Source organism: Amblyraja radiata, chromosome 7 (assembly GCF_010909765.2).
Source record: "Amblyraja radiata isolate CabotCenter1 chromosome 7, sAmbRad1.1.pri, whole genome shotgun sequence".
Taxonomy (NCBI): Eukaryota; Metazoa; Chordata; class Chondrichthyes; order Rajiformes; family Rajidae; genus Amblyraja; species Amblyraja radiata.
In genome coordinates this window covers 55,141,768-55,154,909 of record NC_045962.1, presented here as the reverse complement: position 1 = coordinate 55,154,909, position 13,142 = coordinate 55,141,768, and the positions used below count along the sequence as shown (strand labels likewise).

The following is a 13,142-nucleotide window of genomic DNA, read 5'->3' as shown; positions in this document are numbered from 1 at the left end:
GTAGACTGGGCGATCGTTTCGCCGCACACCTTCGCTCAGTCCTGCACCTACCTGATCGCCCGGTTGCTAAACACTCTAATTCTCCTTCCCATTCCCACAGACTTTTCTGTCCTAAGTCTTCTCCCATTGTCAGAGTGAGGCTAAACGCAAATTACAAAAGAACCAACCAAAAGAGCCAGGTACTTAAATCAGCCGGAAAGTGTTTTGTGATACCCCAAAGTTATGAAAGGTGCATACTTGCAATGCAAGCTTATTTCTTAAATAACTACAAATGAAATATGTTAAAGAAGTAAAGATCATATTAAAAACTTTGCAGCACCATTAACTGATAAATTATCCTATTCTTAAAAATCTTACAAGATTTCCCAATGTAGATATGACTATCCTTGTGAATAAATGTTTAATTTTTAGTTTTTAATATCCAAGGAAATTAATGGATTTGTCCACAACATTAAAAATACAGACTGGAAATAGTTCAGAGATATGCAAACTGAAATATCCTCGGAGAGAAGCTGAATAACCATTGAAGTTTTAAGGTAAAGTTTCACCCTAAAAAGTGAGGCAATTTCCAACGATATTAAACTACATTATTTAATGTTCCGAAACTTAATCAACAAAGAAGAAAATAATATAAACTTGTCTCATTACTTGCTAAAAAGCATTGTATCACTGTGGCTTGCATTGAATTCTAACCAACAATAATTTAAATCTTTCTGAGATGATACAGGTAATTCCTGAGATTACACATAGAGTAGTGAGTAGTTTTGGGCTCCATTCCAAAGAAAGATATACACAGATCTTGGATCAATGCCGTTTAAATGAGGGGATTATTCTGAGCTTGGCCTATATACATTTAGGCATTGAACAATGATCATTGAGAGTTAATGCTCCAAGAGGGATTGACAGGGTAGAGGTCAAGGGGCTGTTTTGCCTTCGAGAAGAGCCCAGAACAAGCGACTATAATCTCTCAAAATAAAGGATTAGTTAATTAGGTCCAAGAAGAAAAGAAATGTCTTCACATACAAGGTTGTGAATCGACAGTGTTCTAAGACACAATACTATGGGTATTAAGTTACTGAATATATTCAAAGCTGAAGCAGAGGTTTTCTAGACAGGGAACATTTTAATAAATGAATGGACATTGGTGATCAAATTCACAGATGGACCCTACACTGGTTCAGCTATGATCTTATTGAATGGGGCAGAAAGCACAAAGCATCACATGGTCTAGTCTCTTATTTCATGTTATTTTAAAATTTTCAATCCGATGTTGTATGCCTTAAAAAACCCCCACACAATTCCGTTCCGGATAAAATGTAAATCTGTGACAATATCCAAGGATTATAACAATGAAATTAGGAATGAATTACAACAAGTTTATAAATAGCAGCAGTCTTGCAAAATACAGTTAGCCAAAATGTAACACTAATTTAATGTCAACTCGAGTACATCATGTCAGCTCTCTCTAAAACGTGATTTTGGAGAAAGTAAATCTCAAAAATGAAAGCTTTCAAATTATTGAGGCTTGAATGATTTGGCAGATTAGAACTGATTAAAGTGATAGAAGATACAAAGATTGACAAAAATTAAACTATGACTCATTAAAATTGGCACGGCATTCCAAATCGTCAAATAATTCACACAAAGAAAATGCATGTTTCATCTCTATTCGAGTATATTCTACAATGTAACATTTAATTCAACAATTTCCAACTTAAATTTATGTTATCAATATAAACAAGCTGAATTCATAAATAAGCATAAAGCACTCAAAAGAACTGAGCCAGACTTTAGTGTCTGATGCACAACTTCATTAATTTTCAAATTGTCCAGCCAATGAAGTCAGGGTGACCCATCATCTAAGTAACTGGCTGATATGTGCCATTCCACCATTAGCCTCACAGCAATGACAACTGGTCTTTAACGCTTGTCACTTCATGAATTGCGACATTTACAAATCGATTATCCATTCATTATTAACCACATGACCTCTCTTTCTGCAACATGATTTTTATCGATTGTTAATCAACACTGCTTTCCCAGAAAATAAATGACTATGGTGTCTCATTTGTCCTGTTGTTTCCGGTTGTTTACAGTTAGATTTAAAGAAAGCATTTTTTGAAATTTCGATTACTCTATTGTTTAAAACTCTGCCACTCTTTCCTTGTACTTATTTTGGCATTTATTTATATGAATTGTCATTCTCCTGTTAATTCTCAACCTGTTAATCCCAACATTCAAGATGATCACATTTCATCTGTTATTTATTCATCAAGGTCATACATCTCCTGTCACCTTCACTGTCCTATTATTACTATTCACGTCAAGTATTTTGTTTAAGTTAAACTTCTTTAAAGTTACAATATGAACAATTATGTTCAACTAATGCTATCTACTCAAGTAAAACCTAACCCTAGAAAGTAAGAAAACTTAGTAGGACAACATCTACTACAGAGCTAATAGAGAATAAAGACATTTGAGAAATAGAACATAGAACCAACCTGCACTCCTGATTCCTCTCCCTCCTTCTGAGCCACCCCCAGCCCTCCTATTTTGTCCCCTTTCTCATACCAATGGTCAGCCCCCATCACCTATTTTCTTAAGTAGACAAAAAATGCTGGAGAAACTCAGCTGGTGAGGCAGCATCTCTGTCGAGACAGTCGAGACCCTTCTTCACACTGATGTCGGTGAGGGGGCAGGAAAAAGAAAGGAAGTAGGAGACAGTAGGACTGTGGGAGAAGTGAGAAGGGGGAGGAGAAAGAGGGAGAAAGCAAGGGCTATCTAAAATTAGAGAAGTCAATGTTCATACCGCTGGGATGTAGACTACCCAAGCGAAATATGAGATGCTGTTCCTCCAATTTGCACTGGACCTCACTCTGACAATGGAGGAGGCCCAGGACAGAAAGTCAAGTCAAGTCACATTTATTTATATAGCACATTTAAAAAACAACTCTCGTTGGCCAAAGTGCTTTACATGTTATAAGAATAGTATAAACAAACAAACTACATACATATATACATATAACCCTCGCTCAGTGGACGTCAGGAAAGGCTTGGGAGTATAGATAAGATTTTAGTCTTGACTTAAAGGAGTCGATGGAGGGGGCAGTTCTGATGGGAAGGGGGATGCTGTTCCACAGTCTAGGAGCTGAAACCGCAAAGGCGTGGTCGCCCCTAAGCTTATGCCTAGACCGCGGGATATTCAGCAGCCCCAAGTCGGCTGATCTGAGGGACCTGGAGGTGGAGTGGTGGGTGAGAGCACTTTTAATGTAGGAGGGGGCAAGCCCATTGAGGGCTTTGTAGACATAGAGGAGGGTCTTGAAATGTATACGGAGAGAGGCCAGGATCAGGGTGATGTGGTCCCTTTTTTGGGTGCCCGTCAGGAGTCTCGCTGCGGCGTTTTGGACCAGTTGCAAGCAGGATAGGGAAGATTGGCTGATGCCAGTGTAAAGAGAGTTGCAGTAATCTAGGCGGGAGGAGATAAATGTGTGGATGATCTTTTCAAGGTCATCAAAGTGGAGGAATTGTTTTATTGTAGAAAGGTCAGATTGGGAATGGGAGGGGGAGTTGAAGTGCCGAGCCACCGAGAGATCAGGTTGGTTAAGACGGTCTGAACGGAGGTGTTCGGCGAAACGATCGCGGATAGTGTGGAGTTGACACCTGGAACAGCGGATGCAGTAGATGAGGTTGGACGAGGTGCAGGTGAGCCTCTGCCTCAGTTGGAAAGACTGATTGGGTCCTTGGATGGAATCGAGGGGGGAGGTAAAGGGACAGGTGTTGTATCTCCTGCGGTTGCAAGGGAAAGTACCTAGGGAGGGACTGATTTGGGTGGGAAGGGACGAATTGACCAGGGAGTTACAGAGGGAATGGTCTATACCAAAAGCAGCAAGGGGAGGAGATGGGAAGATGTGGCCAATAGTGGAATCTCGTTGGAGGTGGCGACAATGTCGGAGGATTATATGTTGTATGTGACGGCTGATGGGGTGTAAGGTGAGGACAAGGGGTACTCTGTCCTTGTTACGAATAGGGGGAGGGGGAGTAAGAACGCAGCTGCGGGATATAGAGGAGACCCTGGTGAGAGCCTCATCTATAATAGAAGAGGGGAACCCCCATTTCCCGATGAATGAGGACATCTCCGATATCCTTGTATGGAACACCTCATCCTGAGCACAGATGCGTAGTAGGCGGAGGAATTGGGAGTTGGGGGATAGAGTCCTTAACGGAAGCAGGGTGGGAAGCAGGGTATTTGCTTCCCCTTCCTGGTTCCATCAACAACCAACACATTTCAGCTATTGGATCACTTTCCTTCCCCATTGGTTCTGTCTTTCACCTTTCTGATGGTTCTCATTACTACTTTCCTTACTTATTAGATTCTAGATTTGAGAGCCTTAGTGTTCACCCTCCCATCCCCCAATATAGTTCCAACTGACTTTATTCTGTCTGCTTTCACCTATCATCCATCTGCCTCTCCCACCCATCCCAACCCCTTCCCCTACATTGCTCCATCTTCCTGTCATCCTTGGTACACAAAAATTCTGGAGAAACTCAGCGGGTGCAGCAGCATCTATGGAGCGAAGGAAATAGGCAACGTTTCGGGCCTAAACCTTTCATCAGACTGAAGAAGGGTTTCGGCCCGAAACGTTGCCTATTTCCTTCGCTCCATAGATGCTGCTGCACCCGCTGAGTTTCTCCAGAATTTTTGTGTACCTTCGATTTTCCAGCATCTTCAGTTCCTTCTTAAACACTTCCTGTCATCCTTCACTGCTCCATGATCCATCAATCTTTTACTGGCCCCTGTTTGCATCACTCCTCCCCTCCTCTTTATACTAGCTCCCCTCTTCCTGCTCAGTCGTGATGCAGGCTTTCAACCCATAAAATCTTTCCCCACAGCGAAGCTGCTCAACCAACTGAGTTTCTACAGCACATTGTTTGTGCACTAGATATCCAGCATCTGCTGTTTCTTGTGGCTCCACTGCACAACTACAAAGTAGAAATAACCATGTTCAGCATTTCTTCGCTTGTTCTTCACAATGCTGTAGCAACTTACCGGGCAGTTGTCCATTTCTTGGTGGACTGCATTTATTCAACAGTGCAGTTGGACAGTTCGCAATTACTCAACTATTATAAAAATCATTGCCATTTGTAATGACATATTTTACATTTCTATTCACAGAAGGACAGAAGGAAACCACAGATTCCCAATTCACTAAAGTGGGGAGTGTTTTTGGTATATAAATGTAGAAATATATATATTTGTTGAAGATATGATACAGGAGTATAGAAAAAACTCTGAAACCAGGATGCATTACGTAGGCAGAGCTCCACATCACAGCATCTACAGGGTATGTAGAGCCCGCAGGGAAAACACGGTAAGAATGTACACATCAGCACAGAAATCTGTTTAATGTGTCCCTCCAAAGACAGCCAAATATAAAATTCTGTGCATATCTCTGGCTCCAGAATCATGAAGCGCCACTATTTAACGCGAAGCTAATGAGTTAAGACTAATGCTCATGGTCAGTCCAAGGAGCAAGTGTTTCACAAATTGACTAACTTAAACATAAATCAGTGACTGTGATGAAGAATAACAAATTGTTTGTCATTAACATTGAGTTAAGGAAAGAGAGACCCATTTGGTGAAAAATTGATTAAAAACGTACCTAATAATTTCCAGTTTGCATTATTCTACACATGTTGGTATGATGGGCATGGATAAGTTAGGCAGAAGGACCAGTTTCCATACTGTAGGATTATAAAAATGCCTATTTTGCAGCAGCAAGTGCAGTGTATGAATATGATGGTCCATAACAAAGTGGATTTAGGAAAGACATTTGAAAAACATGCCTCTATTAGGATGTCGCCAGTTGCAGAATTACTATTAACTATGAACTTCATTTGCTTCAGGAAACAGGAGGTCTTTAATATCTTCTTTTGTAATAAAGCAGAGATATATTATAGACGTTATGTAGACACTTTACAGTTCTAAGCTTATTCCATTTGGCATCTGTTCATTCCAGAAATATACTTCAAAGAGACATCTGTTCCTTAGTATCTTCACTAAATTGAAATAATTCAGTTGTGTATTTGGACTGCTACTGTGACAAAATTGTTTTCCCTTTTTCCAATTCTGATTAAGGGTTCCAAGCCTGAAAAGTTAATTGTTTCTCTTTCTGCAAATGCTGCCTAACCTGCAATATTTCCAATATTCTCTGACTTTAATTCAATGTAGCAGAACTGCTGATATAGAATTAAGAATAAGATAGTGTGCAGTGTGCAGTGCCCTACCAGGGGCTCAAACACGCTGGATAAAGTGTACACCAACATCAAGGACGCTTACAGAGCTCTCCCCTGCCCATCCCTGGGACAATCACCTCTCATTGTTTCTACTGCCTGCATACAAACCCCTCATCCGCAAGACCAAACCTGCAATAAGGACGGTCAAAATATGGCCCGAGGACGCCACCCTACAACTCCAGGACTGCTTTGATCGCACCGACTGGGACCTGTTTGCATAACAGGCAACCAGTGGTACAGAGGTAGACTTGGAGGAGTACACATCCATTGTGCTCTCCTACATCAACTGCTGTGTGGAGACTGTCACAGTGGACAAGCAAATAAAGATGTTCCCAAACCGAAAACCCTGGATGAACAAGGAGGTTCAGAATCTGCTAAGGGCACGCAACAATGCCCTTATCCAATGCAACAAATCCAGGGACACTTCTGCCTACAGTGCGGCCAGGTCGAACCTGAACAAAGGCATAAAAAAGGCCAAAGACATCCACAGGCAAAGGGTGGAAGACCACTTCAATACCGCGGACACCAGAAGCATGTGGCAGGGTGTCAGGGACATCACTGACTACAAGAGCAGCCCCGCCTGCCCCCACGGTGATATCACACTGGCCAACGAACTAAACACCTTCTTTGCCCACTTTGAAACTGGCAACACCACCAGGAGTGGAATAACCGCAGCCATGGTGGAGGGACAGGCCTTAACACTGAGCACTCAAGAGGTACAGTGCGCTCTGCGTAGGATCAATCCACGCAAGGCTGCAGGCCCGGATGGAGTCCAGGGAAGGGTACTAAAGGACTGTGCTGTATAGCTGGCGGAGGTATTCACGAGAATCTTTAATCTGTCTCTATCTCTTGCAACGGTCCCCAAGGGCCTGAAAACAGCCACCATAGTGCCGGTGCCGAAAAAGTCTCAAGTCATCAACCTGAACGACTACCGCCCGGTTGCCCTAACTCCAATCCCAATGAAGTGCTTCGAAAGGCTGGTCCTCTCCCACATCAAATCCAGCATCCCTGCCTCACTGGACTCGCATCAATTTGCATACAGGGCAAATAGATCAACAGAGGATGCCACCTCTCTGGCTCTTCACACTGTCCTGACTCACCTGGACAGACAGGGCACGTACGTGAGGATGCTCTTCATTGACTATAGCTCTGCATTCAATACGGTCATCCCCACCAAGCTCACCACCAAACTCCACCAGCTAGGCCTCAGCTCGCCGATATGCGATTGGATCCTGAATTTTCTGACGGAGCGACCGCAGGCAGTGAGACTGGGCCCGCACCTGTCCTCCACTATCACCCTGAGCACCGGCACACCACAGGGCTGTGTACTAAGCCCCATGCTCTACTCCCTCTTCACTCACGACTGTGTTCCTGCATTCGACACCAACACCATCGTGAAGTTTGCAGACGACACAACAGTGATTGGGCTGATCACCAACGGTGATGAAACAAAATACAGAGCGGAGGTGCAGAACCTGGCGGACTGGTGCGCACGTAACAACTTGTCACTAAACACCTCCAAGACCAAGGAGCTGATTATTGACTTCAGGAGGTCCCATAATGGAGAATACGCCCCAATCTCCATTTACGGGGAAAAAGTGTGGAGAGAGTGTCCAGCTTTAAGTTTCTGGGCACTCACATTTCAGAGGACCTCACATGGTCCACCAACACCGCTGCGCTGGTCAAGAAGGCACAGCAACGACTTTTCTTCCTGAGGACATTAAAAAAGACTGGTCTGCCCCAACAGCTGCTGACAACGTTCTACCGCTGCACCACAGAGAGCATATTAACGTATGGCATCTCTGTGTGGTATCCCAGCTGCACAGAGGCGGAGAGGAGAGCTCTTCAGCGTGTCGTCCACAGAGCGCAGAGGATTATTAGGACACAGCTACCAGCCTTGGAGGGCATCTACCACACATGGTGCCTCAGGAAGGCCGTCAGCATCCATACGGACTCCTCACACCCTTGTAACGGACGTTACAAGGCCTGCTACGCCGGAACCTCCAGACTCAGAAACAGCTTTATTCCCAGAGCTATAGCGGCTCTGAACCAGCCCTGCTGAGTGCCCCCCCCCCCCCCATCATCCCCCCTGGACTGTCTCCCTCGGATGGTCACGTCACACAGCTTATTTATTTATTTTACTTTTCTTTTACATCGGTTGGAAGCTGCATACTAAATCTCGTTGCACTGATGTGCAATGACAATAAAAGATATTATTATTATTATTATTATAGTGTTTACTCGTAGATATGTTTGTTGTGAGATTAAAATTTAGAAACAAAAGTGGCAGTATCAGAAATAACTCTTTCCATTAGTCCATATATGATGCAAAGGAACAGAAAAAATATATTATTTTTGGTCTTTTGCTAAATTACAGAAAACGTCAGGACATTTACGACCCACTAATTCCATTGATGCTTAAAATCTAACAACCAATATTTATATAGCACTGTTGAATATAGCAAAATGCTTAAAGATGCTTTACAATAATATTATCAAGCAGATGTGTGGTGCAAGAATATGAAAGGAAGGAGCGAGATGGAGAGATTTGAGAAAGGAATACCAAAGCTAACATTAAAAAAATACAGCTAATCGTGGAGAGATTAAATTCAGGCCAGAATGGGAGGACTGCGGATATCTACAATCTCAAAGGACTGGAGGAACTTGAAGAGTCAGGGAAGGATGGCACCACAGTGGGATTTGAATGCAAAATGAGCACATTAACATTGCAGTACTGCTTGTGCTATAGGTCAGCATGCTACAGTGAACCGTAAATCGTTCAGTTGAATTAGGATATGGACAGCAGCGTTTTAGTTTTTTTTCCTTATGGGTGTAGAAGGGAGAACTGCCTGATGTATACTGGAATAATTAAATCTGGGGGCAACAATGGCCAATAAAGGATAGGAGTAGAATTAGGCCATTCGGCCCATCGTCTACTCCACCATTCAATCATGGCTGATCTATCTCTCCCTCCTAACCCCATTCTCCTGCCTTCTCCCCATAACCTGACACCTGTACTAATCAAGAATCTATCCATCTCTGCATTAAAAATATCCACTGGCTTGCACTCCACAGCCTTCTGTGACAAATAATTCCACATATTCACCACCCTCTGACTAAAAAAATGTCTCCTCATCTCCTTCCTAAAAGAACGTCCTTTAATTCTAAGGCTATGACCTCTAGTCCCAGACTCTCTCACTAAAGGAACATACGAGGAATTATTTTTACTCATCTTCAGAGTAATTGTTATTCATTTAATTGATATTAATGTTCTTGGGGAAAATTAGTTTTAGGTTTATTCAACACAGGGGGATGATTTTTTTGTCTGTAAGTAAACCTGTTAGTCTTTGTCCAAGATGGCAGTCTCTTCACACTGTGTTTTTGATTTTTTTGTTTTTGGACTGAATTCTGTTTTTAATTTGTGTCTCTGTGATGTTTTTATTATTTATTTTATTCTAATTATATGTTTTATTATTCTTGTTAATCTCTGTAAGGTGTCCTTGAGATTTCTGAAAGGCGCCCAAAAATAAAATTTATTATTATTATTAGAGATTCTATGAAAGAAAGTAATTTTCAAATATAAAATTTCACTTTATGTTTATTAAGTCATGCTCGCATCTGATGGATTCACTCACTTGTCACTGAGAAACCACACTATAACCACATTATCCATTCCAGGATTTTAAAATATTTCATAATTTTTCCTCAAACCCTTGGTTTTCAAATGTAATTACTCTATACCAATGATAATAATATTCATACCTTGTGAGCCAAACGTAAAATAGCAATGCAAGATCTGATCATTGCTCAAAAGCTTTATTATAACTAAATATTCATGTCACAACATGAAACATGTGGTCCAAAATGTGTTTTTAAATAGCCTCAAATCAAGAACTCTTTCGTAGAATACATAATGTAAAAGCAAAGCGAGAGTTGGCATGGACCATGGTCAGGTGGCCCAGTTTGCAATGCAGGAAGAAAATATTGAAGCTGATGCACACAGTACTTGTGCATGTTAGACAAAAACTACAAAAAAACAAATAAAAAGTATGTATAATTTCTTATACAATATTTTCTTTTTACTAAGACTGCATGTTAAATAAAAACAAAAGTATATTGCTAAAATAACTACCTCCAATTGTTCCACAATTGATCGTAGCTCAGTCGAGAAATGCACAGCTACCAACTCAGCTGCTTTTGTGGGATTAATGGACACCAGTTCCTGAAATTGAAAAAAGCAGCAAGTTTACTTCTCCACATAAAATCTGCCAATCTCCTTTAGCATGTCTGAACAGAAAATGTTGCCTTGTCAAAACAGCTGCAATAAATCACTGTGCAGATTGGACAATGTTACATTTGTATTTTAATTTTATTGATAAGACATTCAGTTAAAGGCAAACAACACACAAGGCTCTTTTCATAGCACATGATGAAACAAATAAGTGTTAAAAATGGTTATTATAGTATTCACCATGAATCTGGTCAAACTAAAATATAGAAAGATCATTCTTCAAGTGAAATCCAAACATGGCTCTGAGAATCTACCTCCATAAACTAAAGTTAAAATGCAGTTCCACTGATAATCATTGTTAGAACATACATTGATCAATCACACCTTTATATAAATAATACTTTAAAATGTCCCACTCCTTAATATTCATTTCAATTTTTGCTTCAAGAATTTGAGCAATAAACAGTGGACAATTAACCTCCTAACCACATGGAACAGGAGCACCCTGAGAAAAAAGACACATGACAATGTGCAAATTCCACAAAGACACAATAAGTCAGGATTTTAAATCCGTTGCCAGAGTTTTGTGGCAGCAACTCTGCTAGTTGAACCACTGAGCCACCCAACCCTTAATCCAATTTACAGTGGATATTATTTACAAAAGCTGTGCATTCTCTCTGGTGGTTTGATGCTCCCTTTTCTAGCTCAATACAGCCAAGATATTTTTTAACTGATCAAAAGAGCTACCTTGAAGTGTTCCATGGTTTTATTCCACACAGACTCCTTCTCTTCAGTGCTGTAGCCAGGTATTGACAGCATATTGTGGACATAATTGAAAATCTCCTCCTATAAGTGAGGAAAAGAACATTAACAGAAGCACATGCATTTATCACTGTTACAGGATATAGCAATGTTCAAATTTACTGTCCAATCCTAATTTACCCTGAAATAGTAGGGCCCTGAGGTGCATTGTAGAACAGTAGGACCTTGGTGCAGCAACATAGTTCCCTGAAAGTGGCTTCACAGTTTGGTAGGGTGGTGAAGGCTGCTTCTGAATCTTCAGCCTTCATAAACAACATGCTAAAGGATTTCAATTACCCCTTGGTCCAGCCATCGATTTTGACGTACAATGTAAGTTATGACATCCCAAAATAAAACACAATTATTTTTGTTGATGGCATGCTAGAATAGAGTTTGAAATATTCATGTCTCATCAATATTAAAACATTTTCTTTAAATTCTATTAGTGGGCCTGATCTAATGGCTAAGTTCCAAAATGGGAAGAAAGACAAACATCAAAAGCATATAAAGTGCACAGAAGCAAAAAGCATCTCGTTAAAGTCATAGTTTGTAGAACAGGAGATGAATGTACTCCAAATTTTTCTTTTCAAGTCAGAATTTAAAACGTTTTAACTCAATAATGCCATGATATGGAATTCAGAATATATAATGTTTTATAGTACAAATTTGATGCAAAGGCAGTTACAGAAACAACATTTACCTTATGCCAAATGAAGAAGTTAAGAGACACCCCAGAGGCATTCACACTCCACTTATTGGAATCGATCCAATCAATTAAGACAAATTGGAAGTTCAGCTGCCAGTGAAACTATCACTTTAGAGACCTGGGCTGCCAAAAATCAAGTTAACAGAAACTGTGGGGAGACTTAAAGAGCAAAGCCTCAATTAACAGAGAGTTTGTGGAAAACGACCAGGATTTGGACTTGGAAGCCTTGTCAATTTTAACAAGCAGAGTTCTACCAAACACTGATACAGGACCTAATGTGATCAAATAGGATTAGCATAAATATTTCATGTTCGGCATAGACAGGGTGGGCGAAACGGGCCCATTTTTGAGCTGCATACTTCCACGATTCTGCACACGCAGTCAGATGGATAACTACATGAATGTTTTTGAGTGTGAATCTAATGGCAGGAGGCTGCAGCCAATGTGAAAAGTTTCCAGCAATTGGAATAACTCACGATGAGTGTTTGTGCAGGAAGGGGGAGGAAGAACAGGGGGCCGCTGTAATGAACATGTGATGCAGATGAGATGAGATGGAGACTGATGGAGGAAACAGAGAAATCTCTTCCAATGCTCATTTTCCCATATTTGTTATATAGGAAGTCATTCAACCCATTAGGTCCATGCTAGAGCAATCCCATTCCTCTAGTTATTTCACTGAAACCTATATCTTCATGCAACAAGGGGTCACAGTTTAAGGATAAGAGGGAAGTCATTTAGGACCGAGATGAGAAAATCATTTTTGACACAGAGAGTGGTGAATCTGTGGAATTCTCTGCCACAGAAGGTAGTTGAGGCCAGTTCATTGGCTAGATTTAAGAGCGAGTTAGATGTGGCCCTTGTGGCTAAAGGGATCAGGGGGTATGGAGAGAAGGCAGGTATGGGATATTGATTTGGATGATCAGCCATGATCATATTGAATGGCGGTACAGGCTCGAAGGGCCAAATGGCCTACTCCTGCACCTATTTTCTATGCAAGGCCATTAACACCAACCCCACCTCCACTGGGGACAATATACAGTGTTTAATTAACCTTACCAACCCCATACTTTTGAGATGTAGGATGAAATAAGAGGAAACTGTGTACCCACA

General features: G+C 41.1%; 1 protein-coding gene across 5 annotated transcripts in view; it reads right to left on the bottom strand.

The window, feature by feature from the left end:
* vps8 (VPS8 subunit of CORVET complex) overlaps positions 1-13,142 on the bottom strand; it is a 420,899-nt gene that overhangs the window by 274,990 nt on the left and 132,767 nt on the right. For all 5 annotated transcript variants that reach the window (XM_033024588.1, XM_033024585.1, XM_033024586.1 and 2 more), the window contains 2 exons: positions 11,273-11,371; positions 10,427-10,516 (listed from right to left, as the gene is read on the bottom strand). In XM_033024588.1, the coding sequence (XP_032880479.1) occupies positions 10,427-10,516; positions 11,273-11,371 (189 nt within the window). The remainder of the gene's footprint in view (positions 1-10,426; positions 10,517-11,272; positions 11,372-13,142) is intronic.